The sequence below is a fragment of the Cucurbita moschata genome, unplaced genomic scaffold (genome assembly GCF_002738365.1).
Source record: "Cucurbita moschata cultivar Rifu unplaced genomic scaffold, Cmos_1.0 Cmo_Scf00064, whole genome shotgun sequence".
NCBI lineage: Eukaryota > Viridiplantae > Streptophyta > Magnoliopsida > Cucurbitales > Cucurbitaceae > Cucurbita > Cucurbita moschata.
Window position 1 is genome coordinate 139,890 of NW_019268580.1, and position 15,614 is coordinate 155,503.

The following is a 15,614-nucleotide window of genomic DNA, read 5'->3' on the forward strand; positions in this document are numbered from 1 at the left end:
ATGCACATATTAACTGTTCTAAAATAAAATGAACTTGAAATTATAGAATTTAGAAGTTTGCACAAATGATCAACTTGTAATGTCATATGTCTAGTTGAATGAACCTCTCTCTCTTATATTCAAATTATTCAATTACTTGAAGTAAACGCAGAACATTCACAAAAGGCAATACATCAAACAGTAGGAATGGATGGATGGTTGAATGCTATCTACAGAGTCCTTGGACTACGCATATCAGCCCACAGATGACAGTATAATAAGAGCATATGGTTCTTTAATTCTTGAAGAGCTCCGGAAGATGTGCATTGGTGAGCTTGGTCCTCTTGCTGATCTCTTGCTTCTTTTTCTTCGGCTTTGGTTTCGAGGACGCCACATTTTGTGCATTGGCTCGCCTCTTTGCAGTGTTGGTAGCAGGCTTCATTCCATTCTTCTGCAGATCCTTTTCGACATCGAGCATATCACGAGGTAATTCAATTTCCCGAAACAGTTGCTTCAGATCATCGTCTACTTTGATTTGAATTCGAGGGTCATTTGGGTATGCAATATCTTCTTGTGAATCAAAGTTCGAGAGAAGCCAAACCTGGCCTGAGGCTTTTAGGGCCTAAACAAGAGGGGAAAGGATTATGCAAAGCTAATGGACTGTGTTTTCCATTCATTATATAACCAAAGAAGAGTACATCCATGTGCTTTCCATTCATTAATAAGCAAAGAAGACGGTTCCATCAAAACAAAGTTCATAAAGTTGGGGAGGCCAAAAAACTGGTGATCAACAAGTATGGAAACAGATAGACATACTTTACAAGAAACAACCTCCAAATCAATACCTATAAGTAAAACTCGTGACGTATCAGATAAGTATGGACATAGATATTTACAATAAAAGAACCAAATTCTAACAGAACTTCCATAGTAATCTACTAGTGAAATAAAATAATTACTTCTCTCAATAACTGATAAACTGATCCACAAGCGCAAGGAAAGTTCATCTTTTTTCACTAATATCATGAAGAATGCTTGTACTGTTGATTTTTCAAACATTATTTGGGAAGTTGACATAACTTAAGTCATAATGAATCTCTGAATGCCATACCAAAGTCTTCAAGCTCAATAACATGCTATCTTCAAGTTCTTCATCTTCATACTAGCCTCAAATGTTTTATTCTGGTTACCAAGATCACTTCGAGGAACTGAAGTTGTTGTGACATGGATTTTTAGACCCTACCACCTTTTCTTAGCTTAATGGTACAAGTTTTATACCAAAAGCAATTCTAGTATATCTCTTGTTAGACTGTAGTGTCTCCTTGCATCAACCATAAGAATAATGCTTCCCTTTGGACATTGGTTTCCAAGACTTGTTGTAACTCTTGTTAGACCTTATTCTTTTAGATTGGACTCTTTTTCGTTTGGTTGGTCTCAAATTAGCTCCTCTTATTGGATTGTACTTTTGTTTGCTCTTTGAATTATTTCATGTTTTTCAGTGAAAACTTTGCTCCTCGTTAGAAAATCCATTAGTTTTGACAAGGATTATAAATCATGGGGTTAAATCCTTTGATTTCAATTTTAACTGCTCATAGATAACATTATTCTCTACCGAAGCCCAAATGGAAGCATTAAAGCTCACCAACTCCCAAACCTCCACTCTAGATTTCCCCACATCCCTACAAATTCTACTCCTACGCTCCAACCAAACATCACACAAAATAGCAAGCTTGCCTGACAAAATACTATACGCTTCTCCCTAAAAGGGAAGTGCAAAGCCACCTCTTTCAAAAAAGAACACCCATCCCTATTCCGAGCCCCAATAACCCCTAAAGAACTCTGCCACTGGTCCTAATGGTAATTCACGAACTGGCACTTCCACAACAAGTGACTAGGATCATCATGATCCCTCCTACAGAGAATGCACGATTGCGGAAACAAGGCAAAGGAGAAATGCCTTTGGACACAATCTAAGGTATTGACTCGCCCTAATAAAACCTGCCAAGAAAAAACCTTAACATTTTCTGTAACTTTTATCTTCCGTAAAGGGGAGAAGACTATCGCCTCAAGAGCAGCCGATTAGCCGATTAAGCAGGGGGAGAGGATAAAAGGTTGAAGAAGGAATGACAAGAGAATCATCTATTAGGATCAGGGGACCACCTTCTAATTTCTAACATCCCTCCTCCCAGGGCCGGTCTTGAAGGATAAAAAGAAGATCTATCACCTCAACCTCCTCTCTATCTGATAGAGGGTGACGAAAGTGCAAAAAAGTCAAAGAAGATTGGTCAGTAGATGACAACACTGAAGCCACCCAATGTAACTTCTTATCCGAGAGAAGGTAGAGATGAAGGGAAAAATCACCCAAAGTTTGTCTCCCACAAAACAATAAATGAATTGAGAAAAAGAGGGAAGACTTGAAGATATAGCTTTCCAGAGGAATTTACATTCACCCCTCGACTCCCCACTCGAAGGTCATAACTGTCCGCAAACTAAAGAGGCGAATGATAGACTAAGTCCTTGCACACCCTTATCCACACCAGCCGATACTCATCTACACAAGACATCCACCACCAAGATAAAGAGAAAAGGAGAAAGAGAACCCCCTTGTCTAAGGCCTCTCATTGTTGAAATCTTACCTCTAGGCCTCCCGTTGACAAAAATGAAAAAATTAACTGACCTAATACAATTATACATTTGACCTCTCCATTTAACCCCAAAAAACTTTCTTCCCTAAAGCTTTGTCCAAAAAGTCCCAATCCACATGATCATCAACTTACTCAAAATCAATTTTGAAGATAATCCCCTCTTCTTTCCTTTCCCTATGGTCCTCATAGCTTCATTAGCTATAAGCACTTGGTCTAAAATTTGCCAACCGGCTATAAAGGCACCTTGAGTGTTAGAAATCGTATTAGAAAGGACTCATTTCAATCTTCAAGCTACCAGCCAAGATTTTCACAATAGCCTTAAACAGGAATTGTTGAATGAACAAAGCCTTCTAGTGTACAAGGAGACACTACAGTCTAACCTGGAAGAGAATTAAACAAGCTGACTTGTGAGGTATAACATGACCAAGAACCCAGAACATTGACATGAATAGTTAGCAAGCCATACAGGCATCAATCAGATTTCTGTAGGAAGAAACGAACTTTCTCTAAAATCAGTCTGGAACTGGAGGAATGGAGAGAAGAGAAGAAAAAACGAGGAAAGAAAACACAAGGGTATACTAGCGAAGGACATTGGGGGCTTTCCTCACAGCTAGTTTGGTAAACAAATATTTACTTCTATTTTCGTTTTAAGGCTATTGGGTAACATAAAATCACCATTCAGCAGCTACCAAAGAAAGTTGTTTTTCATAAACTCTCAAAATACCACTTTTATTGGACAAATCAAAACTTAATAACTTAACAACTTTAATTTACACTATGTTTAATATCGTATACAAATAAGAATCCAGGTCTCAACGGACTCTTGCACTAATCGCCAGAGTAATTAGAATTGTAAACTAATTATAATTCCAATTATTGTGCAAAGAAAATACACAGCCTTAAAAGCTCAAAATTTACACAAGACATTTGATGTCCAAAATAGTCAGTACATTAAGCTACACAAAGGTTGTTACCCAAGCAGTTCAAATGAGGAGAGTGTCATCCAAGGGTGATATGTTATTTTCACTTTTTTCGAATTTAAAACGGGGAACGCATATAAAAAAAATTCTCAATTATACGTACTTGCAAATCTTCCATAACGCTTGGATAAGAATCCTTGAGATCAATGACAGCAATGCCTTCTGGAAATTTCCGAATCAAGTAAAGAAGTTGATTCTTATCCTTCAGATCATGCTTGGACTGAATATATCAAAAACAGAAAAAAGAGGAAAAAACGTCATCTTGAACGTTTAAACTTTTAAACCAAACAAGAACAAGTTCATGCAAAGTATACAGGTGCTTGAAAATTTAAATTACCTTGTATGAGAAACGCCTCCCATCATAGTGCACCTTTGGGTTATTCCGCAAACTATCAAAGACAGCTTTGTTGGAATTTATATCAACATAACATGATTCATTGATTTGCTCAGGTGTAAAGGCTTGTCTTGTCTGTTAACATGCACAATAAGCAAGCTGTAAGATTGTAACATACCCCTGAGGTTTGAATTAACTAACAGTAGAGAGTGCATTTCAGGACTTTTTTTAGCTTTTTCACAGCCAATTCAAACCAGAGAGTACGGGAAGGGGATTGGCATGTTCAAATGCATTTTTTTTCACCAACACAAAGTAAGGAAAACGACCACATAAAAGCCATTAAAGAGGATCCTAGCTCCTCTTGCCATCTTAACGGGCAATCACAAGTTTCACTACCTGAAAAAGTACTCAAACCAGCCAAATCTCCCGGTTCAAAAATTGATCATTCAGAAAGACATGTATCGAATTTAGCAAAATTTGGACAGACTAAAAACAAGAAATATGATAAATTTCAGCATAAGGTCTGCTCATTTTGAATCTATCTGTGTCTATTAACATGACATGTTTGGGAGTGACTTTGAGATAGTTAAAAACACTTCTTATATTTTTTTTTAAAAAAAAAAAACACTAAAAACATGTTTTTAATACTTGAAAATTAATTTTGATGTTATGAAAATTACATATTCGTACAAAATCAAACATTAAATTTATTTTGAATTAAAAAAACATGTTTTTAGAGTCCTTTTGATGAACATGGCAAAAGTAATTTTAGCCCTTTTAAAATCACTCCCAAAAACATGCACTAAATCCTACCCTATACAAAGCCTTCCAATGAATTCGATCAAATACAATAGTCCAGGTAAAGCAGATAAGGTATAAGTAAGAAAACAAAAAGGGGGAAATAAGAAAGATGGGCGATAGGTGTGAACCTCCAGAAGCAGGTCAATAACCCTCTTGATCTGAGCCCCGACTGGGGATTTCCTTATGCTGTTAATGTGTTGAAGTCTCTCAGTGTCATTTGAAAATTTTATAGCAGGAGCCGGAGGTCTTGAAGCGGCTGGAGCAGGCGTAAACCTGGGTGTAGTAGTAGTAGTCTTGGATGCAGCAATGCCAGACAAGGTAGTCTGGCATCTTTCTTGCTGTCTCTTAAACCTATCTAGTTTTTCTTGCAACGCCATCGAATCCGAATCCCCTCAGAGTTTCAATTATACCCAACCCTAACAACAAAAACAACGATAGAAATCATCAAAATAGATTCACCCATGAAAATCAATACGACGGGCATCGCATCAAGTCCAACCAACAATTGAAAATACGCAAAAAAGAAAAGGGTAGTAACTAGAATACCACAAATTGCATCGGTTAAAGAGAACAGAATCGACCGCCGTGGATAAGACGACGGTGGATCGCGGGACGATGTTTAACAATCTGTAGTATACGTAATGGAATGGTTCGCCTCTGTGCAGCTATGGAGATCGAGAAGAAGGAAGATGGAGGCTAGAATTGGGAAAGCGCGCGAGAGAGAGATATGGGGGATGTGTGCTTCGAGGAAGGTTAAAACGGGTTCGAACCGACGAATTTCCATCGCTGACCAAACCCAAATTCCAACCCGGGTTCGAACCCTATCCGTTGGGATAAAATGTCTCCATTTTTTATTATTATTATAATTATTATTATTCGATGAATGAAAAAAGTTATATATATTTAATTTATAAATTTGAATTCCCTTTTTACTTTTTTTTTTTTAGTTCAATAATTACAAAAATGAAAAATAAAATTATCTATAAAACTATATCTGATATTTTCTTAATTATTTATATTTACAATTTAAATATATCTGATATTTTCTTTATTATTTATATTTACCATTTATGGTAAATAAATCATGGTTCTAATTTTTAGTCCTTAAAGACTAATTCAGTTTTAATTTCTATATTTTCTTCGATTTAACTTATTTGAATCCTATAAATATCAAACTAACAATAAATAAATAAATAAATATATATATATAATATAGCAGCACCGGTCTATGCTTTCTTTGCTGGAGTTCTTTTTTTCCTTTATGGAGTTAATTGTTTGGTAGCTCGCTGCATGACTTTATGAATGTTAAACCCTGAGGGAGTTGAAGAAAGGTTAAACCCTGAGGGAGTTGAAGAAAGGTCCTGAGGGAGTTGAAGAAAGGTTAAACCCTGAGGGAGTTGAAGAAAGGTCCCGGTTAAAGCAAGTCATGCCACTTTTCAATATGATGAACCCTAACCCTTCCTTTGGCGTCTTCCCTTTGGCGTCTTCCCATCAGAGTTGAAGAAAGGTCCTGTCTTCCAATCAGTCTTTCTTTCGTACTCCCCTCTTTCTCCCCTTCGGTTAAAGCAAGTCATGCCACTTTTCAATATGATGAACCCCGACCCTTCCTACGGCTTCTTTCTTTCAAGTTCATAGAATTATATGAGCTATTAAATAATCAGCAATCTTAATAAAAATAAAATGTATAAAAATTGCAGTTTAATTAAAAAGAATCTGCTAAAAACAGTAATAAAAGACGCTCAAAGGGGAAGAACAAAATTTATACTTGCAAAGTAGTGGTGTTTTAAGTCAACTTCAATTTGCACAATGAAAATTTGACATTAATAAGATTCCCAAAGCTAAATGAAAGGGGGGAAAAATGCTAATGAACTCTTCAGTCAAGCTGCTGCTATAACTCTTTCCACTGAAAATTCATTAAACTGCTTCTAAGATCATGCTTTTCATGGAAGGTTTGAGCTTGCTGCACCTCCTCCGCCATAACTACCAGCTCCACGGCCAAAACCTGGCCTTCCACCAGGACCCTGAGAAATTTTTAGGGTAGGACAACAATCAACATAACCGTGTCAAACTTCTTCTATGAACAACCGAACTTTCATTAAGATCGCATCAAGGTCTATCATAAACTTCACATTCATTCAAAATAACTTCTACAACGACCATATAATACCGTAATGAACCAAACTTTCATTAAGATCAAATCAAGGTCTATGATGAAGTTCAAATTCATTCAAAATAACTTCCCAACCATATAATACCGTAATCTGAATGCCATTTTGCATCAGGATGTCGTTCCCAGGACCAAAAAAACCCAGTTTTTATAACATCACTAACATTTCAGCTACCCATTTTTTATTACAAGTATTCTTCTGTGGATAAGGAGCAATTCTCGCCACTAGACTCTATGTTCACCTAAAACCTCAATGGAGACCAACTTTGTAAAAGCCCAAACTCACCACTAACAAACATTGTCTCCTTTGGGCTTTCTCTTTCCCCTCAAGGTTTTAAAATGCGTTTGTTAAGGAGAGGTTTCCACACCCTTATAAGGTATGTTTCGTTCTCCTCTCCAACTGATGTGGGATGTCACAAACTTATCCCTAGAAAATAGAAAATCATTATATTGCTAGTGAACAGAGACAAAGACATGCAAAAGCCAAAGATCACTACTATTAAACATTTAAATCTGAGTTATTAACTGCGCAGACAAACTGATTAGGAAGAACTTATGGAGGAAAGCATCAACAGATGAAGAGACTAATCTATAACAATAAGATGTAATCTAATCTACTAGAGAATCTCAAAACCATTTTACCATGCACAACGCTGCTACCTAAATAAAAGTCTAACTATATACATGAACATTGTTTTGCTTTTAATAGCGTTGTATAATAACCACCCCAAGGCTAGAACAGAAGCAGTAAAAAAACAGCATTTTTATGTGGAGATCATCAACTATATTTCGGATAGCACGATTATATAAAAAAAAAATTACCCCAAAAGAAGGCCTGTAATCTGCAGGAGCTCCTCCCTTGTCACCCCCAAACTCGCCAGCAGGTCCACGAGGACCACCACGGTAACCATCGCGGTCACCAAACCTCCTCTCACCACCCTCAAAACGAGGCGGACCCCTAATTCATAAGAACCACCACAACTCGATCAGAATGCTGAAAATAATAAATACAGCTTGCAAAATAACAAAACATGTGCAAATTACACAAACAGCTACACAAATAGGCATCCATCTATAAATCACACAATATGAATACAATCCGTAGTTCAAAAACACAGATCAATCAGCAATAAACCGCAATGAACTGATCAGCATTAAAGATATAATCTATACCGTGGGCGATCACCAGGTGGTCCACCAAAGGGCCTACCAGCGGGCTTAGCTTGTTTCTTCAAGGTAGCAGGGACAATTTCAGAAGGAAGATTGAGGTAAGTTCTGAGGAACTCAATGCCATCGTTGGTGAGGTACCAGTAGTAATGCATCCATGCAAATGTCTCGCGCACATATTCCTTGGACTTGAAGCTCTGCATCAGCTTAATAACCTGCAAATTAGGCACATCGATTTCTGGGTGCTTGGCCAAATTGTAGTCCTTCTTGGCAAAACAAACCCCCTCTGAAATCATAACAATACAAATAAATAAAATCACACAATCATCCTCGAATCAGAAAACTGAAAATAAAAACGCTAGCTTAAGAGTGATCGAGTTTGGTTATACCTTGAAAGAGATACTTGGAGATCTCCCTGCGGTTCTTCTCTGAAATAATCTGAATAACAGAATCAACTGAAAAATGAGAGGCCGAACACTAAACCCTAAACTAAAATATCGCCTTCTCAGACGAATTCAAAACTAAACCACGACAAAAATTCAAACTACACAATTGGGTAACAATTCCAACTCCCAGATCGATTCCTTTTGAAATACCCCATTACTCTAAAACCCAGAGAACTGAAACAAACACAAATTAGACGCAGTGATAGAGAAGAAATTAGAAGAAGAAGAGAGGTACCATGGTTGAAATTCAGCAAGAAGTGAAGACAGCAGCAGCCGAGGCAAGAGGCGAGAAGAATGAGGAGCAGGAGCAGGAGCAGGAGCCGCCGTGAAAAGAGATGGAGCAGGAGCAGCCTGAAAAGCTTCTAGGGTTTGTGGGTGTTAAGTGGGCCGCTGGGCTGCGTTGGCTTGGGCCTCTGGCCCATGTAGAATTAGCTGGATCGGGTACGGGAGGGACAAAGTAGGAGATGGGCACCCAGATATCCGCACCGACACGTGTCTAGGTTAAATTTCGAATTTTATTCCATGCTGTAATTTACCGTTTATAATAATTTTCTATTTAATTTTATATGGACAAAGCTAATAGCCATTAAAAATTATTCCTCATTATTATTATTTTAAAATATGTATTAAATAAAGTAAAGTAATTTTGTTTAAAAAAATTATATTTGAGTGGGGTAATTCTTCCAATTTCCTTAAAAAAATCATAAAAATTTTATTTATATATTAAAAATAAATAAAATGAGGTAGGTTCTCGTCTTCTGTATCGGTACTTTATGAATAAGTTTATACACGGGTTAGGTTGAACAAATTTCATGAACCAATTCAAATTTTTGAATTGGTACGGTCGACCCAAAAAACTCGAATAGAGTTCACAACTCAATCAAACTCTTTTATCTCTATTTTTGGATTGTGTTCGGTTGTCAGGATTTTTTTTTAAATAAAATTATACTTATTCACAACAAATATTATATAATAACTAAAATCCGATAAAATTACTATAAATATTTTAATTTTTAAAAAAACATTACAATGTTAATATTTTTAGGCCAACCGTCCATATGACAATGTCAATAATACTAACATGCATCCACTTTCTCTATTGTCGGCTTTATGTTTTTTTTTTTTTTCTGTTTTTTTTTTATTTTTAAACTAACTCTCCACCACCAATTATTTCCCTCGTATCTCCCAAAAATTCACTCCCAATATTCATTTGGATATTTTTGAAATATTGATAATGATACACACTCTCTCAATTAAATTTAATATTAATTACAGTAAATAATAACAATTTTAAATTTAATTCTTAATATTGAACTTTCCAGATATATTATATAGTACTGCAAATACTATGAATATTTAGATTAAACGAACTTTTTAAAAAATTTAATTCGTGGTAGTTAATGGCATCTGAGAATTTGTAAAATAATTTAACCTAATTAAATATTTTAATGTAATTACAAGTAGTTTGTTATGAATTTTTAAATTTGTATGCAGAAGATTTCAAAATTTTAAAATAAACAAATTATTATTAATTTTTGTATAGTTGATAATTAAAGTTTTATTTTCTATGAAATTAAATTTTATGTTTAATACGTAAATTAAAAAAATGTAGAAAAATTAAATATGTATGAGATGAATAGATATTAAATATATATGAATATAAAAAGTTAGGACTAAATTTGTATTTAATTTAATATATATATATTTAAATTAATTGTTATTTGGTTATTGTTATACGCGTTTGCTGACAAAGGATGTGTGACGTATTAGTTTAAGCCTTTCACAATCCTAAATTAAATATTATTCTAAATTAAAAATACCTTAAATTAGAATCCTGTTTTTTCATACTAAAAATAATATGGAAATACAATTTAAAAAAAGTTTTAAAAAAATATATATTATACATTCCATAAATTATAAAATATATTAATTAGATAAAATTACAAAAAAAATTAAATTTATTTTGTTTTAAAATTCTATATATATATATATATATATATATATAGATATAGATATATATATATTATTTTATATATATAATGACACTTGCAGGGAGACCACCATTGGGGGTCGGGGCCCTCACCATTCTCTAAATATATTATTAATTATTCTCATGTGACCCTAGGCTCTTAAAGTTTATCCAAGTTTTATTTATTTTTAAGCAAATTTTATTTTAAAAAATAATTCATTTTTTAAACTAATATTGTAATTTTTATTTAATATCATATAAATATTTTTAATAAGTTTATAAAATATATGTGTATAAAGACAAAACTGTCCTTGTACAGTCGAGCATCATAAAAAACGCGTTTCTCATTCCAATTTTTGCCGATATATATATATATTAATAAAAAGTTATTATATTTTTCTAATATTTAAAGACGTGTTTCAATGTTTATGGTTTAGGTAAAATTACAAGTAAGTCCTCGATTTAAGTCGAATAACATAAACAAACAAATATTTAATTTACGAACAAGCTCAGTTTCTTTTATATAGCGAATATTCCACATTTAATAAGAATAATTAAAAAAGAAAATAGATTTGTGAGTGAAGTTTTCAAAGTAAGTTTGAAGAAGATAAGAGGAAAAAAGTGAAGGTGAGGGGTGGTGATGGGGACGTTAAGAAATGGCTGAAATTTCTTAATTAAATACTGAATTTATTTTTTTGTGTTGGGACCCACAATGAATATTCATTATTATTATTATTATTATTATTATTTATTTATTTGTGTGATTCTTATAATTTTCTTATGGTCACTTTCAAATGCATCAACTCAGTTCATATTGATGCTGTTATTGTAAGTTTCTTATAAAAACTTGCATTTAATAATAATAATAATAATTTATTTTTGTATAAAAAACAAGGAGGGGAAGTTGAATTTATCGAAATAATTATATATATATATATATATATATATATATATATGATATTTTCGATGTTAATATATTTATTAAATAGTTTTTTTTTTCAATTTAAATAGAAAAAAGGGAGAATAGAATGGTGACGGTGAAAAGGTTAAAATAGTATTTTACTTGGGCCAACTAAGATTCTCCGTCTGGCGGGCGCCTTCGTCACTCAATTTCTCGGCTCGGCTCGGCTGACTTTATAAATAGTTTTAACTTTTTGACTTAAATTAATTTTGATATTATATATATATATTTTAATTATTGAATAATATTTTTTAAAACAGTAAAAAATAACTAGCACAACCGGCAAGTAATAATGGTAAAAAGACAAGGGCATTTCGGGAAAATTTGAAAAGTATAATCCTCCAATTATTATTTAAAATAAAAAAAGAAAAAGGAAGAATCGGTCTCCCGGTTCTCTCACCCCGTACAAGCCGTCGCCTAAAATATTTATTATTAATAATATGTAATTTGATTATTAATAATAAATTTAAAAAAATAAAAAAATAAAAGCAAACTACAAAAACGCCCTTCCCTTTCCATTTTTACCAGCAAATTCCTTCCTTCTTCTTCTTCCTCTGAAAATCCTCTGCAACTATGCCGGCAACCGAATACCAAGGCTCCTTCCTTGGCCGAATCAGCATCCGCAGAAACCAAGTCATCTCCATGGACGGCACTCACGAGCAGGAGCTTGAGGATCTCGAGCTTTTTCAGAAGCAGGTTTCCGAGCGGTTTTCCGATTTACTACCTCCTCCGCCGTCCGATGACGTTTCTTCCGATCCTATCCTCTCCATCGCCTGGCTTAGAAAGCTTCTCGATGAATTCCTCTGCTGCGAGGCTCAATTTAAGGCACTCCTCATTATGAGCCGCGATCCTTCTCAGATTGTTAAGCCCCCTCTCGATCGTCTCGTCCCGGAATTTCTCGATCGTGTTGTTAAAGCTTTGGATATCTGTAATGCCGTTCTCCACGGGATTGAATCGGTCCGTCAGTTTCAGAAAGTCGCTGAAATCGCGATTTCCGCTCTCGATCAGCGCCCGATTGGAGACGGACAGGTTAAACGAGCGCGTAGGGCTTTGAATTCGTTGATTACTTCCATGGCTGTTGAGGATAAGGATTTTACCAACAGTAAATCGACTGAGAGGGCTTGGTCTTTCGGCCGTCGTGGTAGTGGTGCTCCTGGCACCGGTACCGCCACACCGCAGCATAAGGACCGAATCGCAGGGCAGTTTCGGTCTCTGTCATGGAGTATGGCGAAAGGATGGTCCGCGGCAAAGCAGATTCAAGCGATGTCGTCGAATCTGGTAGCGCCGCGCGGTGGTGAGTCGTCTAGTTTGCCGCAGACGGTTTATCTAATGAGTACGGTTTTGGTGTTCGTAATGTGGACTCTAGTTGCAGCGCTGCCTTGCCAGGAGAGAGGCGGCCTGCCGACGAACTTTCCGGTACCGAAGCAGTTGAGTTGGGCGCAATCGATGATCGGACTACAGGAGAAAATCGCAGACGAGTGGAAGAAGAAGGAGAAGAAAGGAAGTGCTGGATTGTTAGAAGAGATGCAACGGATGGAGAAACTGAGTCAATCATTGATCGAATTCACAGATTCATTCGCATTCCCGTTGGAGGGGGAGCGGCTGGAGGAGGTGGCAGGGATGGCGGCGGAACTGGCGGAGACGTGCAAGAAACTGGAGGAGGGATTAGTGCCTTTACAACAACAAATCAGAGAAGTTTTTCACAGAGTCGTGAGAAGCAGGACAGAGATTCTCGAGCTTTTGGAGCTTACTGCAAAAGCAACCTCGCCAATTGGGTAAACAGAAATCAAAGAAGAAGACGCCATTAACACGCCATGATTACTGCTAAAGGAGCTTCAAAACTCACGCATGAATTCCAGCTTTTTCTCGAAGCAATCAAAACCCAGGTAGATTTTGTAAGACTTTTTCTCTTTTCATCTCTCTTTTGGGGATTATTTCTTACTGGTCTCTAATTTTGTTTTTCTTTTTTTTTTCTCTCTTGAAAATTCCTTTTTGTTTTATAGAAAAAGGAATTTATAATTGTGGTAATCTGCAGATGTAATTGTGATGAAGTATATGGTTTGCTGAAATTGAAATATATAATTATAGTTTATCCTTATTTTCAGACATGTCGAGAGGATTGGATTTATTTTTAAATTTTTTAAATTTATTCTATACTATACATTTATTAGAATAAAGATGGGATTGATTATTGGACATGAATGACAACAATATGCTAACCATGTTTTAATTAAATGGATTTAATTAGGTATTTTTTTTTTTTTTATAAAGAAAGTCAATCGAACACAAAGATTTATGTGGTTGGGAGAGGTTCGAAGAGAGAAATTCTACTACATCTACAGGTGGTAGCCAATTACTATAAATCAAAGTATTTCAAATATATCTTTTAAACTAACTATAATTTATATATCCATACGAGATATGAACTAACTAAATTTCAATAAGTGCTATAAAAAAATATTCATGAACTCATTTTTCGTGACAATTTAGAACAAAGACCACACGTTGTGCGACAACATCATTTCTAACATGTCACACCTTGTGTGGGGTGAAGTGATGGGCTTAGTTGGGGCACCGAGAGAAATCTGCCCCAAAGAAAAATCCCCACTTAAGGCCCAAAGTCTCTTAATAATATACCTACGTGGGTACTGAACTAGCCACAAACGACTTATTTACTATTAAAAATATTTGGTAATTCTTTAAAATCACATCGTAGTTTAGTTTCATCATAAACATACACAAATATTCATGATAGACTCTAACGAGTAGAGGACAATAGGTTGTCTATATTTTATATAGTTAGGTTCGTGTTTTGTTTAAATTGTCATGCAAACTAAGGTTCGAAAAGCTTAATCAATTAGCTACTTACCTCAAAAGAACTTTAAAACGTGGGAAACGTCATGTTCTAACGTGGAAACTAAAAAAAAAAATGAAACAAATCGAATTGAATTGATCTAATCTCACGTAGTGTGCACACCCTCTTCCTTGTTGCGGACCTTTGTCACAATCGATATTGTTCAATGGTTGAAGGGAGCTCAAGGCTCGATAAATATAAATGAGATTCCATGATACCTCGAAGTTCCAACGAGATTAGAGGGCGGATACCATGGAAAAACCACAAATTAAAGCCTTGAATTAGATGTTCTAAATTGCGTTCGGACATATTTGGTCATTGGATTGTTCTAGATTATTTGGAAAAAATAGATAGTGACAATAACTGAATTATTAGTCTTATTATTAGTCAACATGTCCATCAATATGGCGAGGTATCTAGTAAGTCATGACTGCCACAAGCCCAGAGCCCCCGTCTTATGACCCACGACTCAAATCAGTTTAGGCGACGCGGACCATTCATTGAGTTTAGTTTTTTAGTGTTCAAAAAAATTTGATTAACTTAATTCAATCATACGATTTAGATTGAGTAATGAACTTGTTTGAGTTAAATCCGCTTCTGATAAATAAAAATTTTATCGATCGAGTAGATCAACTTTAATTTATGGTTAATTTTAAAATAATTATATATATTTATATTTCAGTCCAACACCAATCATTTTCATTACAATTATTCAATTTGGAAAATCTCTAAACATAAATAATGCCCTTTTATATCCTTTATTTTCCTTTATTTATTATTATTATTTTTTTTATAAAAAAAAATAATTATAAATTTGTAAGGTTTAAATGGTAAATTTCACTTGGATCGGGCAATTCGAAAAAACGAGAGTACTCAGGTAAAAAAAAATGAGCTCATTCGCAAATCATGCATAGGACTTGAGAGATCAGTAGTGAGACATCGTCAACGACTGTTTAGTTGCTGATAAAGTATCCCAACTATGACTTTGAAGCTTATTTAAAAGAAAAAACATCTATTTTCAAAGAAGGTTTCGAGAATATGGAAATTCTGGCTCATGACAAAAACGAGCGGCTTTATTACATTATTACCCTTATGAATTTTGGAAATTAAAAAAAAAAAAAAAAGGAAACTTTAATTTTAAGAATTGGTAAGTAGTCAAATAAAATGGGGATTTTTCACAAATAAATAAAATAAAAGGTATCCCTAGCCCACCTATTCTTACTTTATTTCTGTCATTTCCACCCCTCAAGTTCCATCAATTTCTATCATGACCCCAATTTGATTTTCTTATGAACTTTGGACTTTATAATT

The 15,614-nt window shown here is 34.9% G+C and overlaps 3 protein-coding genes across 4 annotated transcripts; 1 reads left to right on the top strand and 2 right to left on the bottom strand.

Annotated features, from left to right (window-relative positions):
• Nucleotides 1–14: 14 nt before the first annotated feature.
• LOC111437664 (general transcription factor IIE subunit 2-like) lies at nt 15–5,485 on the bottom strand. The gene is made up of 5 exons (XM_023075743.1): nt 5,286–5,485; nt 4,868–5,155; nt 3,942–4,073; nt 3,708–3,824; nt 15–601 (listed from the first exon to the last, which is right to left on the bottom strand). The coding sequence occupies exons 2-5, from the start codon at nt 5,114–5,116 to the stop codon at nt 275–277; spliced, it is 825 nt and encodes a 274-aa protein (XP_022931511.1). The 5' UTR covers nt 5,117–5,155; nt 5,286–5,485; the 3' UTR covers nt 15–274.
• Nucleotides 5,486–6,473: 988 nt separating this feature from the next.
• On the bottom strand, nt 6,474–8,875 carry LOC111437576 (40S ribosomal protein S10-1-like). Of its 2 annotated transcripts, XM_023075605.1 has the most exons (6): nt 8,755–8,875; nt 8,463–8,511; nt 8,080–8,359; nt 7,729–7,864; nt 6,665–6,760; nt 6,474–6,606 (listed from the first exon to the last, which is right to left on the bottom strand). In XM_023075605.1, the coding sequence occupies exons 1-5, from the start codon at nt 8,755–8,757 to the stop codon at nt 6,680–6,682; spliced, it is 549 nt and encodes a 182-aa protein (XP_022931373.1). In that variant the 5' UTR covers nt 8,758–8,875; the 3' UTR covers nt 6,474–6,606; nt 6,665–6,679. The 2 variants fall into 2 exon arrangements, with proteins under 2 accessions (XP_022931373.1, XP_022931372.1); XM_023075604.1 differs by having other exon boundaries at nt 6,474–6,760.
• A 3,072-nt stretch (nt 8,876–11,947) lies between these two features.
• On the top strand, nt 11,948–13,547 carry LOC111437575. The gene has a single exon (XM_023075602.1). The coding sequence runs from the start codon at nt 12,023–12,025 to the stop codon at nt 13,226–13,228; it is 1,206 nt and encodes a 401-aa protein (XP_022931370.1). The 5' UTR covers nt 11,948–12,022; the 3' UTR covers nt 13,229–13,547.
• Nucleotides 13,548–15,614: the final 2,067 nt, after the last annotated feature.

Excerpts from the sequence above, each read along its gene's own strand:
- LOC111437664 (XM_023075743.1), bottom strand. The coding sequence starts at position 5,116 with ATGGCGTTGCAAGAAAAACTAGATAGGTTTAAGAGACAGCAAGAAAGA. Across the intron at positions 4,074-4,867 it reads TTATTGACCTGCTTCTGGAG|ACAAGACAAGCCTTTACACC; the intron begins GTTCACACCTAT and ends GCATGTTAACAG. Across the intron at positions 3,825-3,941 it reads GGAGGCGTTTCTCATACAAG|TCCAAGCATGATCTGAAGGA; the intron begins GTAATTTAAATT and ends TGATATATTCAG.
- LOC111437576 (XM_023075605.1), bottom strand. Across the intron at positions 8,360-8,462 it reads CTCCAAGTATCTCTTTCAAG|AGGGGGTTTGTTTTGCCAAG; the intron begins GTATAACCAAAC and ends TTATGATTTCAG. Across the intron at positions 6,761-7,728 it reads ATTACAGGCCTTCTTTTGGG|GGTCCTGGTGGAAGGCCAGG; the intron begins GTAATTTTTTTT and ends AAAATTTCTCAG.
- LOC111437575 (XM_023075602.1), top strand. The coding sequence starts at position 12,023 with ATGCCGGCAACCGAATACCAAGGCTCCTTCCTTGGCCGAATCAGCATC.